Source organism: Cantharellus anzutake, assembly GCF_015039405.1.
Source record: "Cantharellus anzutake strain C23 chromosome Unknown EI90scaffold_64, whole genome shotgun sequence".
NCBI classification, from domain to species: Eukaryota; Fungi; Basidiomycota; class Agaricomycetes; order Cantharellales; family Hydnaceae; genus Cantharellus; species Cantharellus anzutake.
The window spans coordinates 250,775-269,345 of NW_024067014.1; the positions used below are offsets into that span (position 1 = coordinate 250,775).

The window sequence follows — 18,571 nt, forward strand, 5'->3', positions numbered from 1 at the left end:
TATGAAATTTGTGTTAACACACCTAGCTTTGCCCTTTGATTTTGGCATTGTGGGTGTCGATGGCATTGGCAAGAGTGGTACGATGGTTGAAAGAAAACACGTGATGGAGCTGTTAGATGCTGTACAGTTTATTAGTGCATTGAACATGTGATGTGCGTGCAGTGTATACAGTATGTATATAACTGGAAGTCAAAGTGGTGATGACACTTGAGAGTTGAGGTTGTGCAGTTGTGCGGTTGTGTGCACAGACGCGATGTTGAGGTCGTGAGAAGCGTGAGTATCCAACATAGGAAATCAATTCATTATCTGTCCACAAAACGTGATTTCGCATCTATATATATACAAGGGATTCCTGTCATATCCCGGAATCCCGACCCCGCGCGCTCCCACCACACCACACCTTCCTAACAACTTCACCATCCCCTACACCATGCCTCCCCACTCCCCAAGTCACCTTCCCTCCTGACTGTCTCAGCTCCGGTCTGGTTGCGGCACACCGAACCTTGGCCACTCCCATCCTGGAAGCTCGGTCCTGAGTCGGAACATTCAGAGAGCCCGGATTTGCTCCAATATCCCGACGGACCTCCGACATCCCATGACATGCCCTTGAACCATTCCTCCACCCATTTCATTTATTTGAGTCACCTAACATCCTTCGGATACGCAACTCCGCTTTCGGAGCTACCCGCATCCTTTGGTGATCTCCCTCACATTATCACTTATTAGTCACCTTCCATTCTTAGCACGACTACCTTCTTACTACCATTCAGTCAGCTAACCCCCTTTACCCATTTGTCTTCCCCATTCATTTTACGGCCTCCAACTCCGCCCTCCTTGGCCCGACACCTTGGTTCCCCATTTAAAATATCGTTCAGGACCTTTCGGTACCTCTCGGTATCATTTGGCACCTTTCAGTGTTGTCCCATTTGTCATTTCGGACTTTGACTAAGTCCTCCCCATTCTCCTTTATAAATACCTGTAATGCCATCCAAAGTCCCTCTGAGTGAATCCTGTTCCTGTTCTACAAGATACCTCAGACATAAGAAATACAAGGACTAACTGAGACGTAACAGAGGCACAGCGCTCCCTCCGAGTCGCTGAGGCCGTGTCCTTCTTAGAGCCTCTTGTACCACCCAGCAGGACCGGGCTCCCTGAGAAGCTTCGGTTCACTACTGGAGCCCTCGGACCCCCCTCTAGTTGAGCCCCACCTGCATTCGGACTCATGCATTTACCCCCTTTCGAACTCGGGTTTTTGACAATTCCGAGAGCATGCTCTGACAATGTGATCTAATATCCAAGAAGGTTGGGACTGTATGAAGTGTCTATATATATACAAGGGATTCCAGGAGCATTGGGAGCATGCTCTGAAAATGTGATTTGATATCTAAGAAGGTATCGGAACCCCCCCTGACTAAACAAATAAACAAATAAATTTGGCCAACTCCGCTACAAAGCAGCTAAGGTAAGACATACAAGCCGACCTCATTGGTCCATAACAATGCATAGAAAACATAGTGAAAACCAACACACTCCGACCAATTTCTTAACTACTTTCCTAACTTTCAACGGCCCTTAACCATCTCCCCCAAACCCAAAAACCCAAATTCTCCCTGCCAAATGAATGAACCCGGAATGCCACACATGTCCCATAGTGGATGCGCAATGCGAGGACAAAGCCGGAAAGCGACGATGGATGAAAGGGATGTGTCCTAAATACCACAAATTCGCTCCATGAGGCCAAAAATGAGAGTCGTGAGAAGAACACTGAGGGGAAAACAAAACTGGAATGAAGTCGATGATTGCCCTTTGCAATGCCTTGGAAGCTTTGTCTTCCAGTAACTCCTTGGTTCTAGAACAGAGCCCTGACACCGTGGACATGCAAAAAGTTCGGGACACTGGGCATTCGGAAAACAAATGGTGCATGGACTCTGCGGAAATGCAACCCAATCTACACTGTGCTGATGCAACCAACCCTCTTGTATGCAGAAGAGTGTGAGTTGGAAGCTGCCCCAAATGGGCATACAGTTGAACACATGCTGAAAAACCCGCACTCGTTTGTTCAAATGGGAAAGAAGGGCTCGTCATTGCCTGAAAACCAGGCATTCACTGGTGTGAAGTCCAGAATAAGTGCCTTGCTGACTTCTCAGACCACTGAGAAGATGCAAAGGATAACACATTATTCTCGATAAAACCCAGGAAAGGACGCCAAAGAGAAAAAGCATCCATGGTGAAAGTTGGCAATGGAGCCAACGGAACGATTGAAGGATGAGAGTGTGCAAGAGAAGCAGCATGATCAGCAGCGCAGTTTAAGACTGAGGGCATGTCCATGGCCTGAGTGTGAGCTTTAACATGATCGAAATGAATGCCGTTTAGCCGAGTCAAAATGTCCTTGAACCAATGGTAATACAAACATGCATTCTTGTATGCCCAGAAGTTTGGAGGGAGAGAGTGTGAACGAATATCCTCCATGAGCCAAACAGATTGTAGATGATCTGAGTAAACATGCAAAGGCCCAACACCAAGTGCTGAAATGAGCAGGCCAGCAGAGATGAGAGCCAGAACCTCCCCCTGAATGCTGGAAGCATTGACCCCAACAATTCTCAAGGACACAGGATGAGGCCCAACCACCGCAGATGTTATTGAACCTGCAACCTCTCGACAGGAACCATCTGTTGCCCACATAACAGGATCCAACAATGCTTCCAATCTAGCTGAGGCCACAATACTGTTCTCTGCAAGGAGTTGTCGTTCTTGAGTAGGCAGGGAGAGAGAGACCGGACCTGACACCAAGTCAGACAATGACAAAAGTCCGAGCCAATGGCACATAACCCGATAATTGTAGAACTGTGGCAAAGGGAACTGGAATGGGTTAGGAAGGGAAGCGCCAAAAGAGGGAGGGGAACAATTCTGCACAGGTGGATGACTCCAAGATCCCCAAGCCCCAAGGAAAGCATGAGATGTCCCTCAATAGCAACGAACAATCGATGAATGCGGTGCCTGTGATGACTTCTTAGCCAGGTGGGAAAGTGATACACGACCATCCAAGATATCGGACTGGTCCATGTGTCGGATGTGGAGGTCAAGTTGGTGGAGACAGTCATGAGCCACAGTAAAAAGAAAAGGTAAAGAACACCGATGACGGAGAAAAGACAAACGTAAGCCAACTGAATCAAAAGGGAAAATACAAGGCAGAACAGAACACTCCCAATCTGCCAAAGATATGAGAGACATATGTCTGAAAATCAGAAGATGGTGGTTCAAATCATGGAGTAGTCCAGCCAGAGCAAGAGAAGCATTGAGATGTGGAATGGACGTGAAACCGAAGCCATAGTGATTCGAGGGGAGAGAAAGCACTTGAGTGGAAGGGGAAAATGGGAAAGGAAGATAAGAGTGGACGAGAGACATGATTTGTGACTGAAGGGATGAGGCATGCGATGGGGACACTGGATGCAAGGCCAAATGAGCTTGAACTTTTGATATCAATAGTTGATTAACAATTTTCTGGATCACTGTGATAGGGAAACATTGATAGGATTTCGGAATGATAAAAGATGAAATCAAAGATGATAAATGATTGAACTGTGAGTTTGGGTCATTGATGGATACACAGAGGAAATGAATATGATCACAACGAACTGGGACCTGGACCATTGGGACTAGAGGAGATGAAGGGCAAGAAAGTGAAATTGTTGGCATAGAGATGGAATCGGCCTTGAAGGAACTCGAATTGAGCACAACAACCTCTGATTTTTCCCAAGCCATTAACCAACCATAAGCCAGTTGGAAACATTCCATAAGTAGACACATTGAGCGGATGGAAGAGATGGAAGATGCAAAAAGGAGGGAGTCATCCATCACCTCCACCATAGAGATTCTAATAGACAATGAATCAGCATGACGATGGGGGTCAGCATTGCATGCCTTAATAGACGAAATCTTGACCCCGTGCTCCTCTGACAACCAACGATGACCTAGACTAGTTGTAAGGGCCAACTTGAAAGGAGATAGTGAGCCACCCTGTTTTGTTACCCCGTTAATGATGATTGGCGGAGTATCGCCATAAGCGGTGCGAAGAGAGCAGCAAACATTGAGCTGGGATGACTGGTCTAGATTGATTATGCTCTCAGGCAGCCTGTAGGCTAGGATGGCATCATGAAAACCCGTGGGGGAAAGGAAATCGAAACCCTTCTGTTGGTCATGCTTCAGAATAAAGAGGGGTGTAGATGTACAGTTGGACCAGGCCTCAACTTGGGCAAGGAAGCTGGTCATGTCTCTACCCTGAACACCCTGCTGAGTTGCAACTTGAGTTTCAGGAATGAGCTGAACCTTGACATTGTACAAATTTAATTGTAAGCTCAGCCAGGCAAAAGGAAGATTGGCAAGAAGATTTGAGAACATGATTCCTTGCTTATTCTGGAGCTGTGTAGTGAGCCCCTGTTTGTGAAGCATAACCAGGACTGTATCCCTGAGAAAAGCTGGAATGAAGGAATGAGTGATTTGGAAATTTAGGAGGGATTGCACCAGGGATAATGTGGAGTCTGACAGTGCCTTAACACACCACTTCTCCCATCCATCTGGGCCTGGGGCTGGGTGAGGGTTACCCCGACGGAGGAGCGAACGAAGCTCAGGTAAGGAGACACAGCAGGGCCATATGAAAGGAGAGTGTAGGACCTGATCTCTCAGTGTGCAAACTGGGGAGCAATCGAGCCAAGGTTTGTTGTCCTCTGGGGTAGGAGGATGATGATAGAGATTGGTAAAGTAGCGAATGGTTGCATCCTTCACTGCCTCCTCTCCTGATACTAACTGATGTGTGTCAGGATCCTCTACCACCAAGGGCAAGTCAGCTGCCAACTCATATGGCATGAGAGACTTCGCTGAGCAGCCTCTAAGAATGGCAAGCACCTTTCAACGGTGTGCCAATGAAGCGCATTCATGAGCCAGTTTGTTTGAAAGGGAATATCGCTCCTTGAATAGATATTCCTGACATTGGTGGAGGAAAACAATGGCATGTTCACGGTCCATCGAAGAGGGAATATGCAAGAACTCTGGGCACAGTCGCAAAGGGAGAAAGTGAACAGAAGGCAGAGGACCTTGGCGAAGTCGGAACAACAAACCACCAACAGTGCAAATGCAATAGTTGACTTGTCTAATCTCGGGAGGAGATTGTAGGAGGCTGTAATTGAGGTGAAAAAGCTCTTCGACGACCAAATACATCATCCCCTGCTGAGAGTAGAATTTTTGAGAGAGCACAATAGACAAACTCGAACTCATCTAGGGACACAATCTCATGAGTGAGGAGCCCTTGGTCCGCTATTTCACGGTCCACCCTGCCAGCAAAATCATCAAATTTCGCTTTAGTAGAGCTGGACAGGTAAGGATAGAGCAGACGCGGAGGTGGAAGGGAACACTGAGGTAAGAAAGGCACAAGAGAAGGGCCTTCTGAGCCAAGTATGTGAGCGGAGATGTGAATGGCACGGTGATCTGTGGCACCCAGGAAATCCCGCTGGGTCTGGATGGATGCGGAGAAGATTGGAGAGGATGAGATCACTGCTCTATCCACTACTGACTTGGCCCCATTCGCATAAGACCTAAGCGTGTAATCTGAGTTGACATCCACATCGTGCTTCAGAGACCATAAATTGAGAGCGTCTGAAGCCGTGAGGAAATCTTGGTAGATCAGAGCCTCTGGTGAAAGAGCACCTGATGACCGTTCCCTCAGGGCCATGGTCACATTGAAATCCCCAGCAGCCATCCACAGGTGAGGGAATGGTTCTTGCGATATGAGGCTCCAAATTTCAGACCAGAAAGAACGGAGGGATTCCTGTGCGGCATTACAAGGGGCATATATTCCCAAAAGCCGTAGGACCTTGGGGGCTAGAGAGGAGGAGGCTAGGATAACGTCGAGAGCAACTACCCTGCCCTGTAAAACTGGAGGGACAGAGAGATGATGCAAAACTTGGAAGTTTTTCCTCACTCCCAAAGCTAGACCCCATTTCCCACATCACTGGGCTAGTGGCAAAGCTGGACTCTCATATACCATTTAGTTGGGAAGGCTCAACAAGGGCATAGATGGTGTCGTTTATTTGGTCTCAGATAGAACGAAAGTGAGGAAGAGTGGATGTGATGAGGGACGTAATGAGATGGAGCTTGAAAGCGTTTCCCAATCCGTTCACATTAGCCACGAGAACACTGAAATCCATTGAAGTCGCTTGGGCCCCCGGTAAGAAGAGAAAGACCAGGAAAGGTAACAACAAGAAATGGGGGTTGCAAACCAAAGCCCATACAACGGTTTGTATAGAGAAGTACACCCACAAACAGGCCACAGACAAAGAAACAACTGAGACACGGGGAAGGGAGGAGTGGGTACTGGGGTACTGGGTCAGGTGGGGCCAGGTCAGGCAGGTGTTCCCTGACAATCTCCTCCTGATTTTCCCAGTGCTCTCCATACTCTGGAGCACTCAGGAGCATAACAATTTTTTGCTGATGAGATCAATGTCACAGTAGGCTTAAAAGCCACTGGACACAACCTCTTTTGTTTCCCTCAGTTCTACTCTTGTGAACTGAGGTGAGGTCTACCTTTCTTGTGCAACTACTCTTACTAAAGACTGTTGTGTATTCTACTTAGCGCTAATCCTACACTAGGTACACCAATATTATTTCAGTTCTACTCTCATGAGCTGAGCACTAATCCTACACTAGTTCTCTCACACAAACCCATTCATTTGAAACTGTACAGCACCTGGATGCAAACGATGGACTCACACACACATGGACATATCCGTGTGTGGTTGTCGTGATTGAGATGATTGAGAGTAGTCGATTGGGCAGATTGGGCAGATTGAGTGATTGAATTGCTCTCAACCACTTCAATCGGCCTTAGGGGTTTCCTGATGCATCACCAAACATGAGTTGGTCATAGCGTTGTAAGCGGGATAATCACCCACATGCAGAGCTGGCTCAGATACCCACTTCCACAATTAGAAAACCACTTCTATTCCTGCGATGACTTGGTATGGATTTGGTACCTAAAAATAGTGTTAATTCGTACGATTCCGACGATATCACAAACGTCCCAATCGGTGGAGAATTGATGGAGTTCTATGCTGGGCAAGTTAGGCATGGCAGGTCATGAGCATGTGCAGGCGTGGGAATCTCAAGCGGCAACCCAGAATTCCAGCCTCACTCATTCCCATGGCATCTAATAAATTGGTAAAAATGCTCATTGGCTGTGTGAGAGTTATCTCCAGCTGCATTTTCAATTTCGGTTTTTAATTCTCTAAATCCATCAAGATATCGCTTATTTTCTTATATTTGCCATCATTTCAGTTATTGATTGATATTCTTTTATTGTCACTGTTACCCTTTTTATTATTTCGCCTAATAAGGTACCCAGGTGCCATATGGTACCAATATTTACCCTCAATTATTTCTAAAAATAATATCCTGTACATACTGGATTTTTGAAAAGAAGTTCTCCCCTCTCCCAAATTCTCTAAGGTGCTAGGACATGCTAGAGTTGGAGTGAGTGAGTGGAATTCCAACAGTAGGAATAAGGGCAGTGATCTAGCTCACAACAAGTGAGCAGTGGACACTGAGCCCAGACCTTGCGGAAATCCCGGAGAACCCACATGGAGTTTGAGGATCAAGAGTATAGGGAAGTCAAGAGAGAGAGTAGAGTTTTTGGAGAGTTTGGCCCCATGAGCTTAGTCAGCATAGAGAGCTGCTAGCCCTCTTTCAGCATATGCCATGATACCAAGAATTCTAACATTTTCTTTGCTGAATAATTAGTTTCCTCCCAATAACGCTCCTGGAGGACTGCTGGTAGTGAATGGCTCGTATTCAGGCACAAGTACTGTACCCGCATGACCAACAACCGGCAGGGTCCTGAGTGTGACACAAAATGATGAACTGGCACCTCATTTTGATGTGTGACACCCAACTGGTTGGGGGCATGACTCAGATAGATGGGACCACTGTAGTCCCTCCTACATCTAACTTTCAGAGCTGTGACCTTGGCCATGGAATGCAAGTCAGATGGGCACGCAATTTGGATGAGGAATTGGCAATTTTTCGTTTCTAATCTAAGTATGTACTCGAAAAAATACATTTGCATAGCCACCATGCCACCAGCAATGTGTTGCATGACACCAGTCACTCAACCCTTTGCCCAGCATGATGCATGACATGATGGTCAAATTGGCCAGACCAGTGTGATGCATGACAGGTAGTTGGTTGTGCATGTACAGTAATGCATTTTAAACCCTTCCTGAAGATACCCATTCTGGGAACCTTATATGGACTACTAACCCAAACCTTAAGGACCAACACATCCATAGCCCTTTGCACCATAGCAGCTACAAAATGTCCACCAAGACAAATACCATCCATAACCTCATCTACCCACTTCCCAAAATTCCTTTTTCCCCATCGCCACACCCCAACACAAAGCTACCACCACAGACGAAGAGAGTTTTTTCCTTTAAGCACTATGATACCGTTCCCGATGACATATTACTTGGAACGTTCATGCTAACGCTAGTCACTCCAGCAGGTGGTTCACTTCCATGCACAGAGAAAAGTAATTCCAACATAAAATCATGTCCAATAGGTGATGGTGTCATATCCATACAATCCTGACCTCTGCTCTGGGCTCCCGGAACTCTGAAACTGACTCTGGAGCCCTACTTCTTTCCCATCACCTTCTCCTTGCTGACTTCCAAGAGGTTATCCCACCTCCAGCTCTGACACCACCTTTGGTCCGACTCCGGAACATTCCGGGTCTGACCTCAACCTCAACACCTTCCAGACAAGCATGCAACACCTATGCTCCCGACTCCGGACCTCTGCTCCGGAATCCTGTTTGCATCTCTGTCTCCAGAACCTCCGGTCTTAGCTCCAACCTTGGACTTTGACCCCACCTGTCATGGCCATGCATTCTGGCCCATTAGCCGCCTGTCCCAATGCCGCCCAAGCCCATTCCCGCTGTGTGAGCATGAGTGCGAGCCCCAACCTCAGCCCTATCCTCCATGAGGACTCCCTGCTCACTCCCCGCTTGCCCCTAGGCTCCCTTGCACCTGGCCGACTCCCCCACAGCCACACCAACCTCCCCACCCTGAGTCCGCCTCTGGCACTGTGCCCAGCGCGACTCCTCTACCCCGCTCACTTGGCCCCTACAGGGCCACTACTATCCCCGCACCCAACTCCGAGTCCAGTGCCGCTACGATACCATCGCCGCTATCGCGGCCCTACACTCCTTCCTTTATTTATCTGTTATTGTTTGTTTTGACCCTTGGTCATTTGTAAGGGATTAACCTTACTTCACTATAATTCCCATTATAGTGATGTGGTTATTTCTTTATTTATTTGTGCCAAGATATGTGATTTACATATATATATACCTCGGAGTAGTTGTAAAGGCCCGGTAGCCTTTTACCTCTACCCCGTTGAATATACAGCACATTAAAGCTTATATTTAGACGGACTACCTGAGGCCTGAGGCGAACGGGGGAATGGAACGTACCATCCCCAAAATAGTAAGATAACCTTTCACTTTTTTAAGCTAGTTTCCTTTTTACAATCTCGGCACCGCGATTGGTGACGGAACCCTACTGTATCCCACACGCGTTGTCTACCCTGACAACGCACATCATTGATCACACATGCGTTGTCTAGCCCGACAATGCGCATTTGCGCCTAGTTCTCACGCGCAAATCGCATGTGCGCCGTTCCTAGACGCACGCTCACCTAGGCTGTGCCTCAGAGTAGAGGCAACCCCTCCCAATCTCAGGATCTGGGAAGCTACCATGACACCGGTGCCAGAACCCCATTTGGCAACCCACGCATCGTTGTCCCTGACAACGCGCACATTCAATCAAGGTTCACACCGGAACCTTTGATTTCACTTCCTGATGCTCACAACCAGGAAGTTCCGGACTCACACCCACATGGCTGGCCCTTCCTCCAGTCCCATGGTGGGAGTCAACACCACTCCATCTGGAAGTGGTGATCTGGGCCCATGAGGGCCCAGCGATGCGTCTCATACGTGTTGTACCATCTCAGGAGATGCTGAACCTGTTGCAGCATCTCAATCTCACCTGGTGTCTGTCCTACTGCCACCCTCGCATTCACCATCATGGGCCTGCTCTCCCTATTTCAAGAGCACATGAGTATTATGTGAACGCGTCAACAAAGTTAGAACCGCGGACAAAAACGCGAGTTGACCCACCCATGGCCACTCAGGCCCGGCTTCCCTCCCCACTCACTTGCACACTGGAGAGGCATTTTAAGACTTTCTTTCCACCCAGTTTGGGATGGAATAACCATTCCTCTAATGCTGTAGAGTGTGACGGCACCGAGCCACCCAGCACTTCGCTGTGTGGAAGTCTCATTGACTCTCCTGCCCCAGTGGGAGCCAAATGTCGATCTAGCGTCGTACTGGAGGCCCAAACGACTAGTTTACCATCGGTTTTAGATGGAATCGGCAGCGCTTCAGCTGCTGCCAAGTGCCAGCTCATAGAGCTGCCCAGCGCTTCGGAAATTCCTGGGTTTGACAACCCAGTAGCACCTACTCCCTCCACTCTGCAGGAAGTCGAATCTGAACCGCCTCCTTGGCCCTCTGCAGGCCAAGAGGGACGCTTTCCTGGCGCTGTTAAATGCCAGGTCACCAAGATGTGTGTTCTACATCGCAATTTTGGTGATTCATGATTTTCTACCCCTTCCGCGGAAGGGAGACCAACCCTTTCCAAGGAAAGGGTTCTCATCTATCGTTCACTGCATAGTGAACGATCTGTTCTGCCCACAGACACTCCACCTCTGGGAAAGTCTGTGTGTTCCCGGCATTGTTGGGTGCCGGGTCCCCAAAAGTGCAGTGCTTCTTTGTACCGCGCTCATTTCTCTGTTGCCTTTCCATCTGGAAAAGGGTTCTCTTCTGTTGTTCACTGCATAGTGAACGATCTGTCTTGCCAACAGACACTCCACCTCCAAGGGAAGGTCTGTGTTTTCCTGGCGCTGTTGAGTGCCAGGTCATCAAAATGCGCGGTGCCTCTCTGCACCGCGCTCATTTCCTTATTGCCTTCCCATCTGGAAGGCTGGCCCTTTCTAAGGAAAGGGCTTCTCTCTATTGTTAACTTCATAGTGAACAAGCTGTCCCACCGACGGACAAGCCACCCCCAACAAAAAACCCGTGTCTGAATGATCAGACACGCTCATTCCTGCCCAGTTTCATGGGCAATGCTTCCATTCTGTTGCTCTTGTGGACAGAATGACTTCTTCACTCTCCTAGATGATTATCTAGGGAGGAGCAGGTCGCTGCTCAGACCTCTGGCCCACACTCAAGTGTGGGGGGAATTTTTCCTTATTTTTTTAACCTAGATTCCTAGGTTGAATTTTCAACTACTCCCCCAGACAACTGTCTAGGGAGGAGAAACAAACCTGTGCCGCTCTTTAGTGGATATTTTTGCAGGTCAGCATCATGCTGACTCATTATTATCTTACTCCCCAGACATTACTCCCCAGACAACACTCTAGGGAGGAGCGGCCTCAGTGACCTTTGGAATCACTGGCCATCACTGAGGTATTGACCTTCGGTGAGTTACCTGTGTCACACCTTCGGGTTTGGACTCACTGACTATCACCGGGGTATTAACCTTCGGTGGGTTACTTCCATCACTGGAGTATCAACCTTCAGGTTGACTGCTTCATCTCTTGCTGGGTGGAAGCCATGATGCCGCAAACTTGTGGGCATTATAAACTCAACTGCACAGTATGTGCCCAATCCCGCAGCGGACCAATTCAGGTGTCACTGCCTTTTCTTATCAACAACAATGCCGTTGTTGGTTCTTTTCCTTTCCTTTTTTGGATTTTCGACGGTGACTCAACTGTTACTCTAGCTTGTCATATTGACACTTGCTACTTCATCGTCGACAATGCTGTTGTCGAGAGCTGGGTACATATGTTCCAGGAGAAACTCTAAGTGGGCTTTGCCTACAAACTACTACTATAGCCTCCTGCAATGAGTGTACCCCCGCTTGCATACATTCTTCGTATGTAGAGTGTTATATTTCCTTAATATGCTTGCTTTCCCTTTCATATGCTTGTACCCTGTCTGCGATTCAATATCGCAAGGGAGGAGGATGTAAGGGATTAACCTTACTTCACTATAATTCCGATTATAGTGATATTTATATTATGTTGCATCGCTATAATTCCCATTATAGTGATGTGGTTATTTCTTTATTTATTTGTGCCGAGATATGTAATTTACATATATATACCTTGGAGTAGTTGTAAAGGCCCAGTAGCCTTTTACCTCTACCCCGTTGAATATACAGCACATTAAAGCTTATATTTAGACGGACTACCTGAGGCCTGAGGTGAACGGGGGAACGGAACGTACCGTCCCCAAAATAGTAAGATAACCTTTCATCATCGCTGGCCGCTGTGCAGCCAACCCCACTCCTTGTTCCCTTTTGCTTCTGGACCCTTCAGCCTTTGGCCCGGGTCCGCTTCCATTCATTCTTTCTCCCTATATATATCCTGTATGTTACTTTATTGTACCTTAGCTCTAATATCAATTTGACCACAACCTCTTAAGTCCTGACCCCAGCATGGCAACCCCAGTAAGTCTGAAATGAGGGCCAAGAGACAGCTAGGGGGCACAGCACTCCTTTAGAGTCGCTGAGGCCAAATGCCCTACCCTCGGGCCTTGTTCGCAGCATCATGGCCATCACAGCCTATAGTGGCCCGCTAACAGCAACCTTCGGTGCCAACCCTGGACCAGTGTCTAACACCACCTCCACTTATACCCATTGTATTGGTTAGCTCATTCCATTTGCCAATATTCCGGAGTTTAACTTCCAAGTTCGGACTTTCCAGACTTACTTTGGACCTTGCAACTATTGCATTGCTCCATTCAATTCCGCTATTCTCCCTCATTTCTATTTGGGCTGCTGCTTCCTTTCTATTCAGTCAGCTGGCCATTCCCCACTCCCTTCCTCCTTCCTTCCTCCTTGGGCCTTGGCCCTTCACTCCTCCTTTGGGAAACACCATTGAGTCAAACCCTTGACCCTTGGTGTTGTTCCTCCTTCCAGCTCCCTTTGTCTCCTTTCAGAGGCCCCTTGCTCCTTTTGATTCCGGACCCCTCCTTATATATGTACAATGTACTTAGTAACTTGTAACCTCAGTCCAAAATCAACTTGATTCCCCCCTAAGAGACTTTCCCTCTGCTAAATCTGAAATTAGGGACCCCCAGGACAACCAGAAATGGCACAGCACTCCACCTGAGTTGCTGAGGCCAAGGTCCTTCCATGCTAAGCCTCCAACCCCACTCCGGAGTTGTCCAAACCCACCATACCTAACAGATTGGACTTCCCCACAAAACCCAACCTCCTCTTGACCATGTCTACATGATAAATCCCTGTTTTGTCATGTATTTGACCAAAATCATGTCGTAAAATCTTGTCTTTCCAGAAATTTAATCAGTTTATCCTGACAAAGCCATGATAGTGTCAGGGGACGACTCCCAGGTCCCCATGACCCTCCCCTATGGTCCACAGTCTCTAGTGTAACCAGCCCTGTCCAGGGCACAACCTACTGTGGGTCAGAGATGAGAAGGAAGTTAACTTCTTATCTTCCCACAGTGGCCACAATAGATTGAAAACTTCTGGAGATATCTGGAAGTCACATGAGACCCAAGGTCCGGGCCATCTGGCCACACTGAGCATTGAAAGAGGGCTCGCGGCTCTCTATGCCAACTAAGCTCGTGGGGCCAAACTCCCTAAACTCCTACTTTCTTGACTGAACTTCACTATGCTCAATCCTTAACTCTGGTGTGGGTTCTCCGGGATTCCGCAAGGTCCGGGCTCAACTAATCTACTACCCACTCGTTGTGGGCTAGACAGTTGCCCTTATTCCTACTGTTGGATTCCACACACTCACTCCAACTCTAGTGCATCCTAGCACCTTAGAGAAATTGGGGGAGGGGAGAACTCCTATTCCAAAATCCGGTATGTACAGGATATAATTGATGGGAAATATTGGTACCATATGGCACCTGCATACCTTATTGGGCGAAATAATAAAAAAAGGTAACAGTAACAATAAAAGAATATTGATCAATAACTGAAATGATGGCAAAATATGAAAATAAAAGAAAATAAGCGATATCTCAACGGATTTACGGAATTAAGAACCGAAATTGGAAATGCAGCCGGAGATAACTCTCACACAGCCGATAAGCATTTTTACCAATTTATTAGACGCCGTGGGAACGAGTGAGGCTGGAATTCTGGGTTGCCGCTTGAGATTCCCACGCCCGCACATACTCGTGACCTGCCATGCCTAACATGCCCAACATAGAACTCCGTCAAACCTCCACCGATTGGGACGTTCTTGGTATCGTCAGAATCGTACGAATTAGGACTATTTTTGGGTACCAAATTTGTACCGAGTCGTCGCATGAATGAAAGTTGTTTTCTGATCATGGAAGTGGGTATCCGAGCCGAGTCTGTGTGTGGGTGATTATCCTGCCTACAGCGTCCAGCACAGGGTGCGCGCAGGAAGTGCAACAGCCAGGTGTGGGTGCAGGTGCGGGTGTGAGTGTGGGTGTGGATGTGGGTATGGGCTAGGTCAGGGTGTATGCCCTGACAGATAGTATCCGAGTTGTGAGGAATCCTGACATTAATCATGTATTCATCAAGGACTTTATCTAATTGTAAGCTCAGCAAGCATGCTATATTACATCTGAGCAGAGAAGGTATGCAAGGATTGATGCAGGTGGACGTGGGAATGGGAAGAAGAACATTCAAGTTTCTAGCAGTGTCATATCCATCCCTGGCCACGACTTCCGGTACCTCCGATCCCTCCGGTCTACCTCTGCTCCTTCTCCACTAACCTCGGAGCTTCCATATTCCGCAATCCCCTCGGTACCCCTCGATGGTCACCACCCCCTCCTTTCAATTTATTACCTATGCCTCCCTAAGTACGGAGCCCCAAAGACTTCCGGACAGCTCCAATGTCTGCTAGCACACTCCCACCTCCGTTGGGCAATACACTCGCCTGCCCTGCAGAGCCCACCTTTGGGCCTATCCCTCCTTTCCGTTTCTGGGTTATTGCCTGCCTTTCCGTTAACCCCGCAACCCGACTTGTCAGTAATATTCAGTCGGCTAATGTTTAACCCTGTTAGCTCCGCTCCGTTCAGCTCCGCCATTTGCGGACCCGTCTTCGCTGTAACCATATATATATCCAACTTGTACATAGGTTACACTTCAGTAATAAAATCGACTAGAGTTTACCCCCTTTCAGTTCTGGTTGCCAGTTAGTAAGTTAGGGCATGGACGTGTTACTTGGCACAGCGCTCTTGGCATAAGTCGCTGAGGCCGAAGCCCTCCGCCACAGAGACTTTCCCTCGTCTCAACCTGGTCTCTGACAAGCAGTACAAAATGATGAAGGGTTAGCAGTGCAAAGGTATGGTACAAAAATGGTGAAGGGAGGGACTGTGGTACGAGGTGCAAACATCATGCATCTTAACATAAAAATTAGACAATCAGCAATGTGATGACAAATGATTGTTCTTACCTCCCCTCTGACCTGAACTCCTCAAGCTTTCACATCTAGTTCTTGCTTGCACATCCTGGCTCATGCTCCTTAGGCTTGCATGCCTACCTCCGCATTGTGGACTATTTCCATAAGGTGTGCCTAGAGAATAATTTATAAGCAGTAAAGACAGAGGGCAGAACACTGAGTACCTTTCCCTCATCTTGCACCAGCATGTTTGTCATAGTGCTTTTTCAAACCTTTGCTACTGTGCTCAAGCTCATTCTCAATAAGGGGCCCAGTTTTTTTTGGAAGGGGACATGCTATTTGAAAATAAGCATGTTGGAAGAGTGGGTGATAATTTCACTTGCATTTTGGCCTTGGCACTGCAATTAGTGTTAGCAAAATACACCAATGCACACATGAGGGTAAGAATAAAGATGTGCCTTTGGCTAGAGTTGCGGTAGATTTTGATGCATCGTCAGTTTTGTCTCCACTTGCATGACTCGTGCTGCACTGATCGTCACTGTTGCTCTCATCTTCATCAGAGACGTTGTTGCTGTGATGACCAGTATGAAGATGACCTATCCACATCGTTAAGGGCCAGCAGTACAAAAGATGTATGATACTTGCACTTGGGAGCATGGGGAATTTCTATCCGATTTTGTGAGTTGTAACTGAGAACGAATCCACTCCACTCACCTTCATCGATCACAGGATTACCCATGGAACTATTCTTCAGGGGCATATGCAAGTGAATCCTTCTGATAGATTTCGGTTCTAAATAGAAGTTTCACTACATATGTCCTGAGTGGGTTGATCGTTCAACAGCTTACCCTTGACTTGATGGTTTACTTGGGTGTGGTGTCTTGTTGAATCAGTGTGGGATTGCCCTGCCCTCTTTGTTCCTACATGTTTGGCAAGACAAAAGCCAAGTGTGAACAGAAAATATGAATGGTTGAAACTCTTACCTTCCTTTGGTGCCTTTTGAGGAAACTTTGGGTTTTCCACATGTTCATCACTCTCATAGACTTCATCCAATTCACTATGGCCATCATCCTTGAGGCAGGTCTTGTCTGATTTCACATGGTCATCTCCTAATCTAGACTGGTTGCTCCCCAGCTCAGTGTCACTATCACTCATGCCATTGAGTGTCGCAACATTGATTCCCCTTCAATTCTGAGGGAGATTCCTATTTGAACTCACTGGTCCTATTGACTGAGAGAGCAAAAGGCATGTCAGCAGTGGTAAATGGTGATCAGAATGATGCTGGACTTTGCAGCAAGGATGCACCAGAAGAGCTCACCAAGGCCAACGAAGTGCACCTGGAAGATTGGATGGAGTTGGTCAATAAATATAAGGCAGATGCAACTTTTTGGCATCATAATGAATTTTGTACGTTTTAATTCTCTGATGTTTGACATCATGATCCGGAGCAATATATCTAGCACAACATACAATGTGTCAGGGTTCAGCACCCTGCCCTAGGGTGCCCCAGACTCCCCAACCACTCCCTTCCTTCCATTCCTTCATTGTTGCCTTGTTGCCTTTCTGTGTTGTGTATCCATGTGCATGGGTGTCAGGGCACATACCCTGACTTAGCCCGGACCCGGACCCGCATCTGGACCCACTCCACTTCCCACACACGCTTCCCACACCACATGATCCATGCACCGCATGCTCTGGTCCCTGGATCCTGCCTTCATGTGACTTCCAGGTATCCCCGGAAGTTTTCCTCATATTGTGGCCACTGTGGGAAAGTGAGAAGTAACCTTCTTCTCACTTTCTTACCCACAGCAGTTGTGCCTTGAGACTAGGCTGTTTACAGTTAGGTTGTGGGTTGTAGAGAGAGGGGTCATGGGGACCCGGGGTCCATCCCCTGACAACGGGATTTACTGGGCACTGCCACCTGGATGTTCCCTCCGGGTCACACTACACAACTCTAGGAGCTGTATAGTTGTGGGCATGTGACCCATTCCTTTATATAGCAACCATGCAGGGAGATGAGACCTTTACCCTTCTTCTCATCTCATGCCCCACATAGTGTGAGGACAGGTTATGGGGGTCGGCAAGTGAGGTTAACTTCATAGTCACTTATGTAAGCAACTCATGCTTGAACTGTGGTCCAACCATTGCAATGGCAGTTGGTCTCAACACAAGTAGTCAAGAAGAAAACAAACAATGTATTATGATAGGAAATATGCAACTCTATAAATTTAATGCTTGATTGGTGCAAATTAGTCAGTTATATGGTGAGATCAAGGGGGGAGATGGCAGTCAAACTAACCCATTGTTGAACTGTCCATGGAATGGTGATTATGATACCATGAAATAACTTTCTTTAATAAGTCCTTCCTTGGCCCAGCGTGGAGGTTCCTAACAGGCATTTTTGGACCATTGTCAGGGGACATAGTGTAAGTGGTTCTCTGTTACCCTATCGATATTGTGTAAGACTATATCACTGCATGTAGCTGCATCAGCCCTCATATATCATAAATCCCTCACTGTCAGGGCACACACCCTGACTAGCCCAGACCCGGACCCGCATCCAGACCCGCTTCCACCCACCGCGCTTCCTGCACGCATGCACACTCTACGTGCCACATGCTCCAGGCCCGGTTCCTACCCCTTCATGTGACTTCTGGGTATCCCCAGAAGTTTTGCTGATATTGTGGCCACTGTGGGAAGATGAGAAGTTAGCTTCCTTCTCATTTTCTTACCCACAGTAGGCAAATTGTACATACTTGCCCTTCATTTATATCATCTTCTTACCCACAGTAGGTTGTGCCCTGGATAGGGCTAGTTACACCAGTAGGCTGTGGACTATAGGGGAGGGTCATGGGGACCCAGGAGTCATCCCCTGACACTCACCTTCTCCTGATCCGACTCTGCCCCTTTGATCCAAGTGTCCCTTCATTTCTATTCACTTTGTTTTCTATCAGATCACTGTTTAGTTCCTTTGATCCTATCTCTCCCGATTGATTGATGTCACTCGTGTATATAGCTCTATGTGCCACTGAGGGTTGGAACCTCAGCTTTG

The 18,571-nt window shown here is 47.6% G+C and overlaps 3 protein-coding genes across 3 annotated transcripts; all 3 read right to left on the minus strand.

Moving 5' to 3' along the window:
* Positions 1–2,964: 2,964 nt before the first annotated feature.
* On the minus strand, positions 2,965–3,696 carry EI90DRAFT_2935358 (uncharacterized protein; the record flags this gene model as incomplete). Its single annotated transcript, XM_039055138.1, has 1 exon — positions 2,965–3,696. The coding sequence occupies one exon, from the start codon at positions 3,694–3,696 to the stop codon at positions 2,965–2,967; it is 732 nt and encodes a 243-aa protein (XP_038911270.1).
* A 1,450-nt stretch (positions 3,697–5,146) lies between these two features.
* EI90DRAFT_3245179 (uncharacterized protein) lies at positions 5,147–6,002 on the minus strand (the record flags this gene model as incomplete). The annotated part of the gene is made up of 2 exons (XM_039066555.1): positions 5,147–5,928; positions 5,957–6,002. 2 exons carry the CDS (start codon positions 6,000–6,002, stop codon positions 5,147–5,149), a joined length of 828 nt encoding a protein of 275 aa, XP_038911271.1.
* Positions 6,003–15,750: 9,748 nt separating this feature from the next.
* Positions 15,751–16,674, minus strand: EI90DRAFT_3019796 (uncharacterized protein; the record flags this gene model as incomplete). The annotated part of the gene is made up of 5 exons (XM_039057410.1): positions 15,751–15,854; positions 15,954–16,115; positions 16,234–16,311; positions 16,368–16,439; positions 16,503–16,674. 5 exons carry the CDS (start codon positions 16,672–16,674, stop codon positions 15,751–15,753), a joined length of 588 nt encoding a protein of 195 aa, XP_038911272.1.
* Between the last annotated feature and the right edge of the window lie 1,897 nt (positions 16,675–18,571).